This window comes from Triturus cristatus, chromosome 10, assembly GCF_964204655.1.
Source record: "Triturus cristatus chromosome 10, aTriCri1.1, whole genome shotgun sequence".
NCBI lineage: Eukaryota > Metazoa > Chordata > Amphibia > Caudata > Salamandridae > Triturus > Triturus cristatus.
The window spans coordinates 753473477-753496051 of NC_140593.1; the positions used below are offsets into that span (position 1 = coordinate 753473477).

General features: G+C 43.2%; 1 protein-coding gene across 2 annotated transcripts in view; it reads right to left on the reverse strand.

Moving 5' to 3' along the window:
- The window catches only part of LOC146789954 (ankyrin repeat and SOCS box protein 10-like), a 504959-nt gene that overhangs the window by 209884 nt on the left and 272500 nt on the right, over positions 1-22575 (reverse strand). For both annotated transcript variants that reach the window (XM_085628264.1, XM_085628265.1), the window contains exon 3: positions 8596-9100. In XM_085628264.1, the coding sequence (XP_085484390.1) occupies positions 8596-9100 (505 nt within the window). The remainder of the gene's footprint in view (positions 1-8595; positions 9101-22575) is intronic.

Genomic DNA, 22575 nt, shown 5'->3' on the forward strand with positions numbered 1-22575 from the left:
ATCCGCTGCACTTTGGAATAGAAAAATGTCAGAAAACGGTAATTTCTCGCAAGAGTGTTATTCTTTTTTGGATCCATTTCACAGGGAAGCAACTAAATGAAAGAAGGAAAGAGAGGTTGTGAACCGTTTCTTCAAGTCACGGTTTTCAGTAAGTGAGGAGCAAGACAGGAAGAGAGGGAATAATAGGAAGAGATGGGGACAGCTGCCAGCACAAAAAAGAAGAGGACATTGCCCGAGTCCTATTCCTTCTCTGCCCGTCCCCTAACGTCCACGAAAGCAAGCCGAGCCTTATCTGAATGCCTTTGTCCTCCACCAAAATAGTGCCGCCTGGGGCGGACCGCCCCCAACGCCCCCCCCCACCCCCCTAGCTACGCCACTGTTTCACATGCTTTCACACAGTCCAAGATGGACAAAGAGGCGTTTAGATTATTATTATCCTCTTTAATTTGTGTTAGGCTTTAACTGGTGACAATCCAGAGAGTAAACCAATATGAATGATAATTCAAATTCAAGCACAAATTGAAGTTTGCACTTGAAACGCAATTAGTAGCCCAACTGTATTCAGGGGCTGAATTTCCTAGAGTGTTAAAGAGCAAGAGTAATTGTGAACGTGTAAGAAAGAATTAGAATCAGTGAAAACGTGAGTTTGATGGAATGTGGGAGAGCATATCTGAGAGGATGCAAGAGCACAATGGTATTCAGGAGTAGCATTACACGTTTTGAAAAGTTGGAGTAATAAGGTCACATACGCATATTAGCGGCACATTGGAGTCGACTGCATTAGGCACTTTCAAATAATAACAAAGAGGTGCATAAAGGTTTTTTTTTCATCTCGGAGCAATAATACTTCTAGGTGGAGTGACAAATAATGAAATATTTGATTATTTCAGATGCCCTACCTGCCCAACAAGAGCTTCAGCTAAAACCTAAGGCTTTTAGCCAACCTAACTGGACTAATTATAATGAAATATTTACCTGTTAGCCCATTCTTTCAAAAGTGAAAGAAAGATGATGCATCCCAATGACTCTTATAATAAGTAGCACACACGTAGTCGCAGTGTGACTCCTGGTGAGTTTCATTTGCGCTTACAGCTCAGAAATGTTTGCACATATATGCCGCGCTGATGTAAACAAAGAAAAATAATTAGATGGAACATTGCTCATTAGTCTCCATTTCGCCTAGAATTCCGGCAATGCCTTCAGTGTGGAGTAAGGAAGACATGTTGTCTTCCCAGGGCATGAGGTTGAGGAGCCTGGGGACCCACCGGCTGGCAGTGTACTTGGAAATGAGGGAGCATACTCTCCCCCGCAGGTCTTTCCAGCACTTGCGAATATCCTCCTGCAAGCAGCAGGTGTTGGATACACCATTTACCTGATCCCCAATTCTGTCCATATAGTTGTTGTATAGTCAATTGTGGATAAACTATCACATTCACCATAACTGTTACTTCAATTTCTGAAAATCTATTGGCTCTTTCCCCACACATTTGTGCAAAAAATGATGAAGAAAAGGAGGGGTTTCTGCTGGTGTGAGTGGTGAAAACAAAAGGCTAGAATGGGTGGAGGCTTGCATTTTAGATTGTGAGGTACAGGGGATTTGCACAAGCTGATGTAAAGCAGCTATGTGTACATACAGACAGAGGCATCCGTCCACTTGACAGACATGTCAGCAATGGGAGGACACATTCGATCTTTCTATACTCTGCCGTTCTCATCTGTCCATCCGGCTCTGACAGTGGACAGCTCTAACTATAGCAGATGGATTTCAGTTATATCACTGTTGATGGAGATATTACCAATGATGAAGTAATATGGATTGCCTGATGGAGACAACTCCATCACAACGGTTGGTGGGCCTTAAGCACTAACTGTAAACACAGCGGATGGAGTTCAAGCAGCCTGGTGAACGGATGAATCACTCCATGTCAGAGGAACAGGCGGACAATATTCCAAACTCAAAATCAGGTTCCTGGGCTGTTAGGTCGCTACTATCGACAATTTTAGATGTATGTTGCAGACCTATCGTTTCCAATACATAACATATAATTAGAGTCGTCATGACAGAATGACTTTGTTGTCTCTCTCCAGTCTCTTTTCTTGATTCAGTGGCATTCCTCCTTTTGTGTTTATCCCGCCCAGGAGTATTTCGGGCTCTCAGAGTTCTGAATAGACGAGCTGTATCCTTCTACTGCTGACTTTAGAAGAATTTTTTTATTTATTTGCCTTTTGGCACTTCCTATGTTTCCACGACACGCCTAACATCCCTGGCCTGCTGCACTCTGTTTCTGCTTTCTCGTCCCAACCGCTGGTGCTCCCCATTCATTTTTTCATCTGCCCCTCTATGCACTCTCCGATTTTTCCCCTCCACCTCTCCCTCTCACCTGTTGCTCCCTGTTTTGATATTTCTTTTACATTTTGTTTTTACAAGACTCCAGCAACGTGCTTCCAGGCCAGCATTATTGAGCTACTGTGTGCTTTTTCATTTAACTTTTAATTTTCTGTTCCTACATAACCAGGCCAAAATGGCTACTGGAGCATCACAATGCATGTTAATGCACGTGTCAAGATGTATGCATACTCATCAACCACCACCTTGGAATGGCTGTTCTTTAATCAAAACCCCATATTAAAAGGGTGTTTCATGTGCCCATATGCATTGTATATATATATATATTTTAAACAACAAGGGAACCCAAAGGTAATGGACCAGGGACCTTGGGAGTTAATTATTCTAGATAACATTGGTCCCTAATATTTACTTTTAAACAATTTTAAAACAATTAGTACAGACAGTACATAAAGTGGGACACAAGCCTGTGTCCTTCTTAGCCATGAGGTACAAGAGAGAACGGTGAACAACAAGAGGCTCAGGCAATGCTAATTGGTTTGTTTCACATGGGTATACACAGAATTGTGAGGAACAAATGGCAAAAAACACCTTTACAAAGAAATAAATAACAGTTTTTCGTATAAGTTGTATCAAGGTGTCGACGGCGTTTTGAACCATGGAGAGAATGGGCGGTTCATTATCACGACATAAGGTACATGCTTGTTAGGTAGAGCCTATTAGCCTAAACGGGTTTCGGTTAGGGAACAGAAGGTGCTTCTGGTGCACTGCTGAATTGGCGACGATTGGGGGTGAGAGCACTGCTACAATGGCGGCATCAGTTGAATTCTTCGGGATTTCAACCCGGTAGAGGATAGGTACAATTATGTATCTTTGACGACTCGATCGCAGATTAGAGGCAGTGGCTCGATGGCGGAATCAGTCGGACGTGGAAACCAATTAGCATTGCCTGAGCCTCCTGTTGTTCACCATTCTGTCTTGTACCTCATGGCTAAGTAGGACACAGGCTTGTGTCCCACTTTATGTACTGTCTGTACTAATTGTTTTAAAATTGTTTAAAAGTAAATATAAGACCTCTGTCCGGCTGGGCAAGTCAAGCCAATATAGTAACAACTGAGTCTATATTCATTTCGTTCTCAAAAATTCTCCCTTCTAGGGACCACTATTGTCTAGAATACATATGCATTGTAGCACGTGTGTATGCATTGTGATGTGCTGGGGCCATTTTGCCGTTAGCTAATGACATTGCAAACAATCGCTCAGGCTTTCATAGGTAAGATCTACATGCTTTGCCAAAGCTTGTTTCACTGTGCCATTGACTGTTGGTTCTCAAGACTGTCATCAGGGCCAGACTGGCTGTAGCAGGCACCAGGCGTTTTCCTGCTGGCCCGGAAGGGCGTGGACGGTTTTTGAGTGGTGGGGGGACGTTTTTGGAACTGGGGGCCACTTTTGCAGCAGTGTTGCAATAACGGCCCCCAGTAACAAAAGCAGCAACAGTGATTTTCAGTAGGACCGCCCCCAATCCCCCCACACCAGGCTGGTCCAACTGAATTGCAAGGGTTGGTTTGTGTTCCTAGTCCAGCCATGCCTCTCATAAATTGTTTTGGAGCCTGGGTTAAAAACGTATTGGGTGGTCCCACATAGCACAAACACCTGTTTTTAAGTTAAAAATGATGTAGTCTTTCCATCATTTGGTGTCATCTAGTGGTATACTAGCGTTAGTTGACTTATCAATAATAAACAAGGACAGGCTTGCTTCAAAATCTATAAATAAACATTGCAGCACAAGCAAAGGGCCTAAAAAAGCATGAGGCTGGGGAAAATGCTCCATCTACCACCCACCTTTCTGACCACACTGTATGTGCTTTGAAAACTGAGATAGGAATCAGTCAGAGATGAGTGCCTTGTTTAGGTCTCGCCTATGCAGCGCGCATGCGCTGCTTAGGAGGAGACCTTTAGAAATCGAATCAGGTTTTCAGGCAAAAACGTGCACGCATTGCATTGCTTTGAATGGTAACGTGTGCACGTTTGGCGATTCCCTTGCGGAAGCGAGCTTTCAAACCATCTGTTTGTAATTAACAGATGGTTCCTGCTCGCTCCGCAAGGGAAACAGGCGCAGGCCCCCTCCTCTCTCCCTTCCCCCTGGTGCCTCCTCCTCTCCTGTCAAACTTTTTTTATTTACTCTCAGCGCGAGACGCGCATGCTTGTAATCGGCATGTTTCGGCTAAAGTCGCGAGCGATATTAAGTGTGGTTGCCTTTCGTTTTTCATAGACAAGATTGTGAGTCACGTGGGGAGATCCACCAATGTGTTTCTATGTTTACGTCTGAGAGACCGGAAGCACAAAAGTCGTTTAAAAATGTTCCTCGAAAGATTCAGACTGAGGCCGTTCTGTGCATCGTTTCCTTGTGCGTATACACGGTTTCAGGAGAAGAGCTCCTGTGCATTAGGCGGTGCGGCTTCTAGGCACGAGCATTGGGCTGCTACTGTCACTGTTGACAACGACTATGCTGTTGCTTGGAGATTTAACACCTATCTTCTAAGACGAGCAAAAGGGAGGCACGCATTGCTACTCAGCATATTGGCTTATGCGATCTCCACGGAGGTGATTAGGCGCGTGACAGAGGTGCGTTATCACAACCCTGCCTCCACCGCTCTTCACAGGAGGAGTTCAGTCTCCGAAGCATTCAGGGACACGTGTGCTTCAGTCATTCCACTTGCTTGTTTTACATCTCATTATCTTCAGTCGTTTTGTTCTTTGCTTCCAAGGAGATGAGCAGTTATTATTCTGAAGGCTCCCTCCTCACCTGACATCCCAAAGTATTTCGAGAAGAGGGAATGCGCCATGAGTTCCTCAGGGGATGCCTTTTATGAAAAGGATACATCGTTACCAAAAAAGTAAGGCTCTACAACAAGGCTGTCAGTCTCAACAGAACGAGTATTATTTTCTCCAGACATTATCTAAGGTTTGGCAAATTTCCTCTCAGAGGAAGTGAGAGTTCACAGGCCGCGCTGCCTTCTCACTGTTAAGTGCCATTCTAAGTGCGTGTGAACCCCGTGTGTATGACTTTGTGCTCGCCCTTATTACTTCATGTGTTCCATTGGTACTCACAACCACTCTTACTCTTTGTCTGTCTGGGAGTTTCTTTTACAGTTCCTAAACGTGTACAGCTTGGCGCTCCCCCTTTTCGCTTCATTTAAATGTCCAGATCCAGTCCCCAAGGACCGCAGTCGCAGACGGTTTTTGGATAACCACGACGTTGAAATTATTACCAGTGAGATTCCTTGTATGTACATTTATCTTTGGGGAGTATCCGGATGTGTGACATTATTTCTAGTCTAGAGTCTAGAGTGCAGAAAACAAACACCCCAAAGCACCATTCATGACGATTTTATGTCTGGTGTTAGATAAGATCTTTTGTTTTAATAAAATGATATGTCTCTATATACATTCCTGCAAGGGCTTTCAGTTAGCCCTCTTTATCCATTTGTCTGTTGTGGTGTAACAGACAAATGATCGCCGCTCGTGCATGCACATGTGCACCCAGGGTTGTTCATCTTTGAAATCCTCGAATGGGCTTTAAAACCATTGAACTGCGGCTGCCATGCATGCGCAAACATGGGCAGCCATCTTTCAAAGTTTACTTTCAAACATTCAAAGGGAACCAACCCTGTGTGTGCATGTACTCACAGAACCAGCCAGTTTTGAGTGGCTTTTGCCAAACTTTATAGCAAAAACCATTTAAAAATAGTCGCCCCTGTGGTGCTGCCATGTGAATGCGTGAGTGGCTGTTTTTGAATGGTTTTTGTAATAAAATTTAACAAAAACCATTTCAACACTAAAGAAGCATTTTTATGGGTCTGAACTTGATTTTCTTGTGCTAAGCAACTTCCTAGGGACAATTTTAACTGTTCTGCTGAATATCACTCTCTTTTCTTCCCTTTCTTCAGATCTGGTAGCTTAAGCTACACCATGCCACATTTAGGCGATTCGTTTCGCACTGCGGGTTGTTTGCAGCAGCTGAGGCGCAATAGCTTCTCCATTTCCTATTTGAGAAATAGTCCCTTGGTGTATGCCTGGTCTTTGTGTGCACCATCAGAGAGAGGCTGGTACAGAACTGTCTGACTAAGATGCTCTAAAAAATAATCAATATTTGGGAATAGGAAACCTAAGCTCAGGTATAGTAGAAAGCCTCTCAAAGTTTCAATGAAGCAACGAGGCACCTAATAATGGGTCTCCAGAACCCCTATGTGGAGTTCACCCACAGTGGCCTTAGGCTAATGGTGCAAGTAACCCTGAGAGGGTGAAAGGGAACAATACCTGACAACATGTTAAATTAACATCTACTGTAAAGGTCAATTCGAGGGGCAACAAATGCCTGGGGATCAGTCCCTCAATGTGATTGAGGATTACCACTTCTAATCCTCATCCAAGCACACAGCCCTAGAGCTTTTGAACAGTCAGATCATACAAGTCTTTGCACAGAGAGGTAAAGCAAAACTTCCTTCATGAGGGTAAATTCAGGAACTGAGACTTAGACCGTGTTGGTGTATCTAGAGTAGTGTAAAAGCGAGACGAGACTAGTTTCACCTGCCTAACAGGCCCGTCCAGCTCCAGACTCTGGGGTTGAGTTTTGACACATAAACCACTTTGAAGGATCCTACAAACGTAAAGTTTAACTTGGACTTCCTGAGCCGCATATCGTTCAACATAACCCAACAGCCTACTTCCAACTCTTTCGACCACAAAAGCAAAATAATCCTTCATTTTATTTTGTTTTTGGTTTATCCTGCAAGCAATTTTTTTCAACAACAGATTCACCACCATACTACCACTCTTCTGTTTTGAACAAGCTCCGTTCTAGCCTCCTTTCCCCTCAATAAATAACAAGCATTGGCATAGCCAATAGGTCTCACCTTTGGGACCTGCTGCATAACTAAATACTTGTGAGGTCCCAAAAGCGAGACCTATTGGCTATGCCAATGCTTGTTTTAGCATTGTAAAGGGAAGCTATCCTCATCTTCCAATTCAGTAATAAAAGATGGGGTAGGTGTGTCTGCAGTCTCTGTCTAAAGGATGGAGAGGGTGTTTTGAGCCCCCAACGGGCCACAGCATAATTGCAGAGAAGCCAGTGTTGAATGGATGTTCTGAAAAATTCTATGTTTCTCTGCAGAGGGGTGGCAGGTATGGCTAGAGGATGACATGGTAAGGAGGGCCCAAGTCTACTACAGCCGTCCTAGCTGTGGTAGACTTGGGGTGTGTAGATGAAGTGGATGAGCATAAACAGAATGCGGTGGCTTATCTTCAGTTGTGATATTGTATATAGGGACTAGTTTGTAGGGGATATTGTTGTCTGGGGTGATTGTGAGTGATATATGCATGGTGAGTGGCTGTAAGCATACATAAAGAAGAGTAGTACTGACAGAATAACTAGTGAGACTAGGGAAGAAGAGGCCATATGAAGCCAGAGGGGTTAAGGGTAGAATATTCTTTTTCTAGCTTCTTCCACACATTACATTCATGGGGTGTCTGTTGGATCCCACTTGAATCATACATTCTCAAGGTTTTCTATCAAGTTTCCTTTTTTAATCCTACATTACCCATTGCAACTCTCACAATTCAAGCGCCTCTTATTCACAGTGCTTTTTATAAGGTCATTTCACCCCTCCGATTTAACGAGGTATCTTTTGCTTTCTGCATCCCTTCCTATAACTCATGCATGTTTCTCTCCAGATTCCAGAGTCATACTTTTAACCTATATTTAGCACATTATCACAGGTTCCTCCACTGAGTCTACATTTTGCACCATTTTGCAGCGCCTCTCAGTTCATACCCCATACCACCCAAACATGTGGTTTCCTCAAATCCAGTGTCCATTCTCTAAAGTTTCTCTAACCATCAGCAACATTTCACAAACCTGTCTAGCTCATTACCTTTCGGCATCCCATTGACAGTGTTCTCTGAGAGCCTCCTTCCGCCTTCCATGTGCCAGTAGAAAATATTTGTTATACTTATTGTTGGTTGAACTTGGAGAACAGATTTTTAATCCTGACTTTCCCTTCTGACCAAATTATGTGCCCACTGCAGATTTCCATCTTTCATGCCTCCCTTCCATTTCAGGATTAGCCAAACCTAGTATAAAACACTAACTAAAATCAGACTGACACTCTAGTCCTAGCAGTGCCAACAATGATCTTTCATAGAGAAATGTTCTCCCCATGTCCACATTTCAGATTCTATTGCTGTACCTTGATTAAGGCTCCTGGCCAGATGCGGATGGCACCATAGTTGAGCAATGTCCGGACAACATTCTCAGGCCGATGCTCCAATTTATAAGCCACATTCTGCAGGATGTACTGCATGGCTGTGCTCCCGCTGTAACTCATAATGTTTACACTGGATCCCAGTTCCAGCAGCATCTCCACTACCTTGGAATTGGCATTCTTGCAGGCTAGGTGGAGGGGGTGCTGCTGATCCCTGTCTTTAGTGTGTATGTCTGCTTTATTCTCAATCAATGCCTTGCAGACCCTGTAGTAGAGGTCCATTTGATTGGGTCCGTGGGGCTGGCTACAAGCAGCATTGAGAGGTGTCTGTTCCTCCTTGTTCTTTTTGTCCACAGAGGCCCCATAGCGAAGGAGTAAATGGACATGCTCCTCAAGTCCGTGCCTTGCTGCGATATGCAACGGTGTGTCAGCCTCCTCCTCAGACTGGTAGTTAACAGAGGCCCCATATTGTAGCAGGAGCTTGGCACACCTGCAAGGAAAGAGCAGCAAAATTAGTGTGTATGAGCCAGAAACATAATTTGAGCCACCCCTTCATTATCCACCTCACTCCATGCCCACCTCATCAGTCCAATACCCATCATCCCCCTGACAACCATCTTCCAAGTCCCTTCATATGTCACACTCTGCTCTGTTTATCCCCCTCTTTATGTTACACACCCCACCCTTCGACTGCCTGAAATAGATCAATTTGTGCACTATAGTATCTGAATGGCAGCCATATCTCCCTGTTTGTCAACGCCCTGACCTCTATCATTTTAGGCCCCTTCACCCTCACCACTAATTCCAACAATCTGTTTGAGTCCCACTCCTCTAAAAAATCTCCTCCATCTATCTCCGCCATGATTAATGTCCTTTATATGACAGCTTATTATGACCAGTCCATTATACTCTACATCATATCAATTATCTGTCTAAGCCCCCTCCTCTCTCTGGCAACTATCATACAGCAGACACATGCATTAAAGAGAGGATAAAAAAGAGAGATTGTGATCATGTGCATAAATGTTAACAATAAAAGAGAAATAAAAATCTCATAAATCGATAAAATCCATTTCAGAGCTAATTTGCTCATTAAAACCACCATAGCTAATCATATTAGGGCAGAAATGCATTAAGTACAGCTGGCTGGCACACAGCAAGTTATTTCAAATTCTTTCTCCATTTGATTGCACACCAAATATAATTGGCTACCACCAGACAAATGTGGATTGAGGGTAATGACTGTACATAAAGTATGGTTTACTGACATTGTCTAAGATTTGCCTCCTTCAAAAATGTTAATAAAAATTGTTTCCTTACTGTGTATGTAGAATTTACAAAAAAACATAAAATCATTGCTTTCCTATGTTGTCTAAAACTTGGCTCTGTCAAAAATGGGAATAAAAAGTGTTTCCTTATGTGTATGTAGAATTTACAAGAAAAAAAATGTAATGTAGTCTGGGAGGAAATAGTATCGCACAGGCACTCTGCCAAACCACTACATTAGGAAACTGGTTCAGAGAAGACACCATAAAATGCTGTATGTTTAATCTCATCCTGGTAAGTAAAAAACAATGTTGGTTATTAGAGACCTTCAAAAGATATATGCAGTTCCTTGCCCGGTCTACATTTTAGAGGCCTATAATGTGATACTATGCATTTATCACTGACAAGGTGGCCTTTGTTATTATCTCGTCAAGCTAAAAAATTGATCTTAAATTTTGGTTTACAAGAGGGTAAGAACGTGTCCAGATTACTAAACAATTCTGGAATATCCATACGGTAACTGTTGATTTTTATGTAGGCTAGCCATGGGATGCTCATTTCCTTATCTAGTTTCATACAATTGATGGAGCAGGGTTTTGGAAAAATAAAACCTGCTCGGATTAACACCCCTGTAATACATATTAACAGTGTACAGTGGAAAATTAACACACAAATCACATGAATACGCGGATAACCGCCTTACGCATGCGCGCACCAATGTGAACTAATAAATGAAAGAACTAGGCCGCATTTTACATTGTGTTTCGAAAGAAACAAAATTAATGCATGTCTAGGCCGCATTTCACATCTTGCTTTAAAAATGATAAATAATGCCACTTTTGTTTTAAGCTTCTGCTAAGAAAATATTAACAGGGGATAGTGCAATGGTGGGTGGTAAACAGTGAAAAGTGCATTACCATGTAATTAATAAATGCTTATGTTTATTCGTCATAGTGAGCCAAATAGGTCTGCATTTTCCTTAATTTGCCTGATAGATGAGGGGCTGGAGAGTGAGCAAGAATGACCTGACAAAACAGACAGAAGCGCTGAGCGCTGCAGAAGAAGAGTAAAAGTCCAAGGTTGTTCAGCTCAGAGAACATTGTTCGCCTGCCAAAAGATGAGACTGGCCGTGGGACTCAAGACTTCTTCCACGGATGTGGCTGAGGAACTAATGTGGAAAAAATGAAATGTTTTAAGTATTGAAATGAATGAACGAGTCAAACATCATGTCATGTGAAAGGATATAGAACAATGAGCATGCAGAATTTTGAATGTGAACACAGTGGTGTGATACACCACCTCCCAAACCAAACAATAAGCAGTCAAATTTTGTGAATTGTTTTAACTAATGTGGGTTGGACATGTAGGTTTTAGAGTATAACTGGGGTGCCTTTGGGGGTGTGGTTAGAGAAGCTGCTGCTACTATTTCACTTAGGTTGGATGGAGAGGAGAGATTTCGTCGCTGTCCATCGGTTTACATAGCGGCCTAGCTGTTCCTGCCCCTGTCCCGTTCTGATTCCTGAAATCTTGTTTCCTGACTCTATTTCAGGGGACCCCCACTACCTCCTTGGCCAGGGGGGTGGTATTTCACAGATCCTTTGGGTTTGTATTATCATTTCTGACTCGTACTTTGCATAATCATTTGCAAATGTATTTTTGTCTCCGAAACTTGTCTCTTCATCTATCCACTCCGTCATATATATATAATTTCACATTATTTTGCTGAAACTTATGTCTTTTCATCTAGCCACTCCTTCATATGCATTTTGTTAATTTGATGATGAGTATGACACTGTTTGCATTTGCTGATTGTTTTCTCTCCCTCTTGGGAGTTTCTTTGTTTGCAGTTGTAACCTGTATGCAATGAGCATTAATTTTTCACATTTTATTCTGAGATAAACTTTCCTTAATCTTACTGAGAGTCTATGTTTATTTAGCTAGTTAGATAGTTAGATGGTACTATTATTACCACCAACTACTCAACTAATTGGTCCATTGACCAAGAGGAAAGAGAGTTGATATATATGTCTAGTTATTTTATTTAGAAATATTAGACATGAATCTGTGAAGGAAACAATTTTTCACGTCATTAAAACTTGACCCCCAGCGCAACAGGGATTTATGAGTTGGGTGAATGTGTATGGGCCATTTGTATGAAATATCAATGAGTATCGATCCCTGATAAAGTGTAGCGCTGGATCAGTTTTATGGTAGCAGAGGATGGTTTAATTATTGATTAGTTTGGTAATAATTATTGATTATTGAATATATGTTCTTAACAAGAAAAGTTAGTGTTATGTTCTATGTTGTCTAGAAGTACAGGTACGGAGGTACCTGGGAAATTTCGAGATGGAAATATAGCCTGAAGCAGGCAGAAGAAGAGTGTGGATAAAAAAATCACTCTGCAGAAGTACTTTGTCTGTTGTTATAATACTGTACGGTGGAAGGCTGTAGGTGTTATATTTAGGGACAGTTTCGTATGTGAGTAGAATGTCTGAAATAGCGAAGGGTCCACTTCCGAAATTCTGGCCTTATCCCCAGAGGAGTACCAAGACCTCTTTTTACACCAAAAAGTCCTCTTGCAAAACTTTGGCCTTATCCTTAGAGGAGTACTAAGTCCACCTGTAGCTTGTTTGAAAAGCAAAATAACGCTGGTCGTTATTCTTGCTTGAAGTGAAAAATTTATTTTTGAAAAGGTGAAGACTATCTCTTTATTTAGTGGAGCAGACAAGGTAGCATTGTTTTATGTTGTTTCTAACAAGAAATTTGATTAGGAGAACTTAGAAATACATTGCCGTATTATTTTGTAAAGGGAGGGTCAGTAGCAGGAGTAATACTGATGTCACAAAAAGGCCGCACTGGCATTGGTCAGGGAGCGGGCGTGAAGTAAGCTCGGATTGGACAATTGGTGTAAGCCGCGCTGGTATAGGACGAGAACTAACAAATAGAATAAGTAGAATTATGGAAAGGTTTCCTTGTTTGTTTAGCAGAGATACATTAGCGTAAAAAGTCAGGAAAAGAAAATAAAGAATTTCTTTAAAAAGGACATACCAATAGTGACTAGAGAGGGAATTCCTATCCCACCTCCAAGAACGCCTGCTTCCTATATGATGTTGGAGCGAGGATACCATACGTGTACTTGATTAGAGAACTGGGTGGAATACACAAAGGATGATGATGTTATAGCTTTCCCACAGCATGGTTCATTTAATGTAAGGATTTTGCAGAATTTGAGAGATCGAATGAATGCATCAAGCAATCATTCAAGCACAACGCTTAAACTCAACCATTCACTTAGGTATTGTGCATACAGTCATCCATTCATTCTGCCACTAATTATGCACATATCAAATTACCCAAGCGCTATTCTTTCAGTCATTCATTCACTTACTTATTATGCGTGCGCTCATCCATTCACTGAGTCACTACTTATGCACAACTCGAACATTCATCACACACACATTTATAAAGCAATCACTTTCACTACATGCCATTTTTCTATTTTTAACCAGTATAGGTGGTTCCATGAGAACAATTGTGTATTTGTTTTGTATTCTGAAATTTGTTTATTTTTTTGGTTGTTTTTACATTTTTTTAAATTCAAAATAAAAGTTAAAGAGTTCAACTATGGTGTTTCTTTGAAACGAAGAAACACAAGCAAGAAAACTCCCCCAAAAATAAATTAGCACTTATGTGCTTTCAGGAGAGCCTTGATGGCATCAATGGAGAGCTCTCCAACACAAAGAGTCATCCGGAACAATCAGAGGTTGTGGAGTGGTCAATACACCCCCTGCAGAAGTAGATGGTTGACTTCCATCATCACTGGCTGCTTGCTCTCTTTTTTGGTGCTCCTTCACCTCTCGTGCGAGACAAACAGGGTGGATGGTCTCCAAGTGCTTCTTCATTGAAGGAGTACCAAATGAGTACTTCTTCTCTGATCCTCTGGAGAGGACTTTCTGGCAGATTGTGAAGGTCACCTTCCAAGCATTGACCTTCTCTCCCTCCGGGACAGTAAAAAAAGCTCACACTAATACTCTCCTTTAGCTTCTTTACTGTCTCCTCAACCTCTTCCATCTCCTCCTGCTGCTCTTCAAGAAACGATGATGCCATTTTTGATATTCAAAAATGAAGACCACCAAAAAATAAAGAATCAGGAGTCACTGACCATGTCATGAGTGATGTAACATGTGACGTCATCAGCAGTGCATTGCGGGCACGCGAGTTATAGTTAGCTGAACTAACTATAACGGGGTAATTTCAATGGTTTTGTATGAGTGAAAAGTCCAGCTAACTATAACACCCCTGAAACCTATGGTTTTTTCAGTGAATTTCTGAGGTTTTTTAAATGCTAAATCCTAACTATAACGTACCTGAAACCTATGGTTTTTTCTGTGAATTTCAAAGGTTTTTTAAATGCTAATTTCTAACTATGCCTACAGAGATAGGACATGTGAAGAAAGAAGAAAAAATGCACAGAAACAAAAAAAAAGAAGTGCAAAAAGAAGCAACAGAAGTCCTCAAAGACGAAGAAAAGTGCAGGAAGAATGATAACGTGCAGAAAGAACAAAAAGAAGAGCAGAAAGAAGCCTTGTTGCAAAATCATCCTGTACCCTCAACTTTTTCAGACGGATACTGGTGGTAACTGAGTCTGACTAACCAGTCCTAGAGCCAGTGCTATGTTAAAAGACACTTAGAATACAGTGAAAACACCTACATACACTAGGGAACATTATGCGTTGGGGTCCCCCTGTGATTAGCATGACCTCCTCTGTAAGCCCCTAGTATATAATAGGGCAGGGGGATTAAAACTACCTCTTAAAACAGGCCACAGGGCGTTTTTGCACACGTTAACTCAGGCCCCGTCCCCTCCCTTCACCACTGTGTAAACACGCCCTGTGTCCGTTTTTAGTTGGGAGATTAAGTTCATTTGAATCCTGAGGGTCCCTAGGGTCCAACTAGCCCACTAGCTACCTCCAGTAAGTGCCACAGAGCTGCGTTGCAGAGAGGTGTAAAAAGTGGCACGGCTTGGACCACCTCTCTGCAATGCAGCTCAGTGGCGCTTACTGGAAGCACTTGGTGGGCTAGTTAGCCCCTAGGGGCCCTCAGTATTGAAGGAAAATGATATCCCCAATTTAAAACCTGCCATAGTGCGTGTTTGCACACGTCACCTCAGGCCCCGTCCCCTCCCTTCACCACTGTGTAAACGCGCCCTGTGGCTGTTCTAAGTTGAGAGATTAAGTCCCCTTGAATCCTAAGGGTCCCTAGGGTCAAACTAGACCACTAGGTACCTCCAGTAAGCGCCACAGAGCTCCGTTGCAGAGAGGTGTAAAAAGGGGCTTGGCCTCAAAACACCTGTCTGCAGCGCAGCTCCCTGGTGCATACTGGAGATGCCTGTTGGGCTAGTTGGCCCTCAGGGACCCTCAGTATTGAAGAGGAATTAATTCCCCAACTTACAACTCGTCAGGGAGCGCGTTTGCAGAGTGCTGCAAGGAGGGGGCGTGGCCTCCTGCACGATGCCAGTCTTTTATTTATTTTAATTTTTTAAGAAGGGGTGCTGTGTGGTTCCCCTTCTTATTCTAATTTATTGGCCCTGATGACCCCATCCCCCAGGACCTGTCTCCTAATTATATTTTTTTGACCCCAATCCCCAGGGCCGGCCACTGTTTTTTATTATTTTTAAAAAATATATATTTATAGACACACCTAGGACATGCTGGACAAACCGTACGTACCTATCACCATGACGATTTGCGTGATATTCATTAAAAGGCGACTATGCATACAATGAATCCACGTGGAATGTATTTACACCACTAGTGAAGCTCTGACATGTCTGATGCCCTACCGTGCCTAATCCCGGTAGACACCCTTTTCGTTTATTTATACAAACATGGGTAGCTATTGACGGGCACATTTAATACACATGCACACCAAGCCATTCAAAGGGGATTCAACAAAAATTCGACAAAAACTATGCAAGAAACCCCCCTCACGGTTAATAAAACACACGTCCACTGCCGGATGTGTAATACTTTTTATTTTACTCTCTGGAAAGGGGACGAACATCACTTGAGAGTCACAGCGCGCTCCTGGCAGTGCCCAATGCTGTGTTACACCCACCATTGCCTGCTGAGTGCCACACACCTCTGTGTTGTATTCCACTAGCTAGTGCATATGCTATGACACTCTCTAGCCCATGTGCACTGTAACACGACCCCGTGAATATGTCATGCCACACTTGTCTTCGCACGAGTTATATTGCCCCATCTAACGTGCCTTCCTCGATGCCTATGTTATAACGCACAGTGCTATGCCATACATATTACAATCTGGGATCCATATCTTTGTCACAGTGCATATGCAACGTTACACTCCCCAGCACATATTTTATACTACAACTTTAGAGACTAGTTAGGTTACACAACACTGCCCTGTGCATATTACACTCCAAGGCGCATATCGCATAGCACGCGCTAGTGCCTGTGCTATCTCGCGCTCTGCAATGAATCTGTCATTGCGCACAATGTATTGCATATTATATTTCACGCCCGGTTCATCTTATATCACACTTTTTGGTGCATAGCTTATACCATACACTATATCTAGTTTTCATTTTCAATCGTGCTCTCAGGACTATGTTCTATATAACACTGTGTTCACCTACCCTTTTCACGGGCATTACATTTTGCGATAGGGGGTGGAGGGTCAGGGGGGTGTTTCTGCCAAGTGAGCCCGGAGTCACAGTCACAAACGTCCTCTTCTTCCTGAATAAAAGTGAGATTATGCTGCATACTTGTTCATATTTTAAGTAGTTCGCACAGACACAAGTTTTAAAAACAATAAAGTTCCCAATACCCGCCTTCTCTGAACAGATAGCTTGCTGCCCCATCCCCCTCCTCCCTATCCTCTGTTGTGTGAATCCATGGACTAGCCTCCTCCCTCCTGCCATGCATGGTCTGATGTGCTGCCACTGCCCTCAATTTAGTATGATGTACCAGTCCACTCCTCCTGCCCTCCATTGCCCAATTCTATGCCCCATCATTGACCTCCTGCTTAAACTCTGTGCTTAGCTTGCTGCCCCTATTCTCCTTCCCCCTGCCCTTCCGATGTCTTTGTGCATGCCCCTGCTCCATCCTTTTTTGCCCACCATGTTCCATGGACCTGCCACTCCTATCTACTCTGAGTGTTCTGTTGAGCTGCCACTCCCCTCCCACCTGCCTAGCTTTGTCAGGTGACTGTAACCTGTCCCTGCCACCTCCACCCTGCCTGTCCACATGCCATGCCCCTATCCTCTTCCTCCTGTCCTACATGGTCCATTGTACTGCCACACCCTTCTGCCCTCCCTGGTCTGTTGTGCTGCAACTGCTCCTCCTGCCTGCCCCGTGCGGTCTGTTGTGAGGCCCCTTCCCCTGAACTTTCTTGTCTGTGCACAGGTCCTGACCCTCCCTTCTATCCTCCATCGTCCTTTGTGCATGCCCCTGCACCCTCCTTCTTGCCCATCATAGCCATTGTGCTACCACTAACCCTCCCACTTGCCATGCATGGTCTTCTGTGCTGCCATGGACCCTCCCACCTTCCCTGTGTGGTCAGTTAGCTGCCCCTGAACCCCTCCCACCTTCCCTCCATGGTCTGTGTGTATGCCATCACAGTCTCACTGTTGCTCTTCATGGTGTGTCTTGCTTCTAGTGCCCATCCCGCCTGACCTCCATGGCTATCTTGCTGCTCCTGCCCTGCCCCCTTGCCCCCAGCCCTCTGTTTACATGTGCAGACCCCTACTCCCTCCCTCCTGGCTTGTCTGTTCCATTGTAATGCCCCTGATCTATCCCTCCTGCCCTTTATGGTCTGTTATGCTGCAGCTTTCTCTCCTGTCTGTCCATTATGGTCCTGCCTCTTGCCCCTCTGTTCTCTGTTGTCCATGTGCATGGTCCTGTCCCCTCCCTCTTGCTTTCTATGGATCGTTGTGCTGCACTCCCGTCCCGCATGCCCTGTGTGGTGTATTGTGCTGCTGCAAACCCTGATGCCTGCCCTGCAGGGTCAGTTTGGTGCACCTCTCCATGTCCCTCCAGTCCTCTGTTATCCAAGTCCATGTCCCTACCCCATTTCCTTCCATGATCCAATGTACCATACTTGCGAACATTTTGAAGTTGGTAAGAGGGAGATTTTGAAAAAAAACTGGGGTATTGATTTTCCCCTTTGAGTTACATTGAAAAAGAGGAGATTGTAGACAGGAGACAGATAAAATAAAGCCCATTTGAGCTTAAAAACATTGGACGTTTCCTGGCTGAATCGGGTCTGTTGGCATGTATGGTTGTACTACCATTGCCTCTTCCTTCTGCCCACAATGGTCTATTACATTGCCACAGCCTCTCTTGCAAGTCCTGTATTGTTGGTTTGTTGCCCCTGCCCCCCTTTCCACTGCCCTCCATAGTCTGTTGTGCTGCCACGGCCCTTCCTGCCTGCTCAGTGTGGTTAAATTGTTGCCTTTGCACCCTCCTACCTGCCTTCAATTTTCAGAGTCCGTGCCCCTGGCCTCAGCCTCTCAACAGTATCCTAATGAACAACTAGATTGCTAACATTCTATATTTATTACAAAAGTGTGGAACGCCTGACGTCATCTTGATGTAATCAAAACTGTAATACCTAGAGCATTTCCTTTAGAAATTACATATATGAGAGGGTCTCATTGGCATCAAAATTATGGTTAGTGCTCTAAAAGACTAAAATAAGGACATATTTTCTGAGTTTTCAAATAGCGAGAAAGGACTTTTAAATTATTTGTTACCTTTATGTTTTTTTATCCAGTTGACCACTTGATTAAATGTTGCACCTAGGGGAGAGGATGTGGTGTTACTTCCAGAACTGCAGACTTTGCAACTGGGGAACCAGGGTGGAGTTTCTGCTTCAGCTCGACATTCTGTGATTCTGGTCAAATCACTTAGTCTCCCCATGTCTACAACCAAAATGAATTTGTTCTTGTGTGATGTAACCAATGCTCATGTAAAGCACTCCAATTCCTGACAAGTCTTCACTATATAACAATGCAAAAACACAAAATAATAAGTGTTTTGCACACTTCTGTCATTGGGCTATATTTGGGCTACATCTGGGAGATTTTGGGCTACATTTGGGCTCTTTTGTCTCCGGTGGCCATCTTGGGAGATTTATTTGTTATGAAGTTTCCTAATTTCCTCATGTACTGCAGTCTCCTCAGTAGGAAATGCTTTCAGTTTTTTACTTTGATTCCATCATGAAGGTATTCAGATATGTCACACATTTGCCATAAATTCTGAATGTTAGCACTCTAGTTGCTCATTAGATCACTGTAGTAAAACTACTGTTCACCATGGAAATCTGCTCCTGGTATTAAAAGTGCATGTTTCAGTCTGCATGTCAGAATTTTTTAAAGAAATAGAAGAGGATTTGAGAAGTCACTCAAAATGTGCCCTCATTTTCTTTCTTCAGCATTAATCATAATTTCTATGGCAAAATGAACCCCCTCATTGTGTTCCTTTTTAAATTAAATGTTTTACGTGTTACCACTTTATTCCAATCAAGATGGCTTCAGGTGTGCCATACCTTTGTCATAAGTAAGGCTGTTAGCGCTCTAGTTGTTCGTTAGAACACTCTGGGACATTCTGCCATTGGGCTATACTTGGGCTACATCTGGGTGATATTTGGGCTACATTTGGGCTCTTTTGTCTCTGGTGGCCATCTTGGCAGACTTATTTGTTATGAAGTTTCCTAATTTCCTCATTTACTGCAGTCTCCTCAGTAGGAAATACTTTCAGTTTTTTACTTTGATTCCAAAGGCATTCAGATGTGTCACACATTTGCCATAAATTCAGAATGTTAGCACTCTTTTTGCTCATTAGATCACTGTAGTAAAGCTACTGCTCACCAGGGAAAACTGCTGCTGGTATTGAAACTGCATGTGCTCCCCCGCGACTTGCGTCTCGAACCACAATACCTTCGCTTCAGGAAGCAACTAAAAACTCATCTTTTTCCCAAATAACTCACGCCTTCCCCTACACTGAGTCTTTGTCCCCTCCCCCCCCTCCTCCTCACCTCTGTTTTGCCCCTGGCCCACCGAACTGGAGAGTTAGGGTTCTCGTTAGCACTGGGATACCTCAGGGTGACTATGCGCTCTACAAAAATAAATAATAATAATAATAATAATGTTTCAGTCTGCATGTCAGAATTTTTTAATGAAATAGAAGAGGATTTGAGAAGTCACTCAAAATGTGCCCTAATTTTTCTTTCTGCAGCACTAATCATACTTTTTATGGAAAAATGAACCCCCTCATTTTGTTCCTTTTTAAATTAAATGTTTTAGAGTTACCACTTTAATCCATGCAAGATGGCTTCAGGTGTGTCATACGTTTATCATAAGTAGGACTGTTAGCGCTCTAGTTGTTCTTTGGAACACTCTGGGAAGCTGCAGTAGAACACAAAGGAATCAACTGACAGTCTCTGCCCTTGTTGGATGTACATGTTTTACTGAGAATGTCAGACTTCATTACCACATGACTGAGAAAGATAATGTGAATTTACAGAAAATAAGCTCTCAGTTTAGCTTATAGATCACCTTCCAAACCTCTGTGGGAAAAGCATGAGAAAATATTTTTCTCTCAATCATGATATCCCAGCAGAAGGCTTTTTCACATGGTGAAATCACCTTAAAACATACCACAATTCCTAAAATGAGTATGGTACCATCAACAAATGATTTATAATGTAACTAAAGTCTTAAAACCTTCTATTAACTGCAATGCTTTTTAATGAGGTGCTATCATGTATATTGGTCCCAAGATGGCTGCCAACACTTCTTGGATGAAGTGCTGACAGCCAATCAGATCTCAGGATGAGATGTGTGGTTAGGCTCCGCCCACATATATATATGATTTTACTTTTGATTTTCTCAGGAACTACTGAACAGATTGACACCAGACCTGCAAAAGGCACATCCCTGACCTGAGGACTACCTCTCTGCCAAATTTCAAGTAATTCTGTTCAGCCGTTCGGGCTGTACCTTGGACTAAAGGTCCCTATGGAAAATTGCATGGGGAAAACGCGTTTTGGGACCCCCTTTTTTCTCAGCCCCCGCTTGACGAATCCCCCCGAGCCTTTTAGGGTAGGAGCGGAGCGCCCCACCTATTTTGAAAATTTCGCGAGGATTCGTCAACCGGCGCCAAAGTTATTCCAAATAGAGTGTTGCGGATTTCCTATGGAAACACGGTCCTAACTATAACTATCTACTGGCGACCGCCAGTAGATAATAAAAAAATATATATATTAAAAAACCATATGTTTCACACATGTTATAGTTAGGTGGACATTTCACTCGTAAAAAAACAATGAAATTCCCCTATTATAGTTAGTTGAGATAACTATAACTCGTGCGCCCGCAATCCTCTGCTCATGACGTCACATATTACATCACTCATGACATGGTCAGTGGCATCACTCATGACATCACTGATGACATCATCCTTGTGATAGAGTGGCGGTCGCGCGAGTTATAGTTATCTAAACTAACTATAACAGGGGAATTTCATTGGTTTTTTACGAGTGAAATGTCCACCTAACTATAACATGTGTAAAACCTATGGTTTTTTAAGTGAATTTGCAAGGTTTTTAAAATGCTAATTCCTAACTATAACGTGTGTGAAACCTATGGTTTTTTCAGTGAATTTGTAAGTTTTTTTAAATGCTAAGTTATGTATTTATTATTTTATTTTTTATTTATTTATTTTACAATAAACTACGTTTTAAAATGTTTTTTTTTTAATGGTTTTTCACCGTGCGCACACGGTGCGCGCACCCCGCGATTTGTTTCTAAAAACATGAAAAATGTTTTTTTCTCTCTTCGGGGTCCTTCAGGGACCCCCTGACAAGGGCTAGGGGGTCAGGAACTCTCTACCCTGCCCCCTTTCCACGTTTGCCACCTTCCTTTTTCACTCTCACACTCAAAACAAACAAAATGGGGGCCGATTCGAACGTTGACTGACACGTAACCACCAATCAGAATTACGCTCGCGCACGTTTACACCACTGTGTAAACACGCCCTGTGGCCGTTTTTAGTTGGGAGATTAAGTTTATTTGAATCCTGAGGGTCCCTAGGGTCCAACTAGCTCACTTGGTACCTCCAGTAAGCGCCACAGAGCTGCGTTGCAGAGAGGTGTAAAAAGTGGCACAGCCTGGACCACCTCTCTGCAACGCAGCTCAGTGGCGCTTACTGGAAGCACCTGGTAGGCTAGTTAGCCCCCAGGGGCCCTCAGGATTGAAGGGGAATTATTTCCCCAACTTAAAACGTGCCATAGGGCGTGTTTGCACACGTCACCTCAGGCCCCGTCCCCTGCCTTCCCCACTGTGTAAACACGCCCTGTGGCCGTTTTTTAAGTTGGGAGATTAAGTCCCCTTGAATCCTGAGGGTCCATAGGGGAAAAATAGCCCACTAGGTACGTCCAGTAAGCGCCATTGCAGAGAGGTGTAAAAAGGGGCACGGCCTGCACCACCTCTCTGCAACGCAGAGCAGTGGCACTTACTGGAAGCATCTGGTGGGCTAGTTGGCCCCCAGGGTCCCTCAGGATTGAAAGGGAATTATTTCCCCAACTTAAAACGCGCCACAGGGCGTGTTTGCACACGTCACCTCAGACCCCGTCCCCTCCCTTCACCACTGTGTAAACACGCCCTGTGGC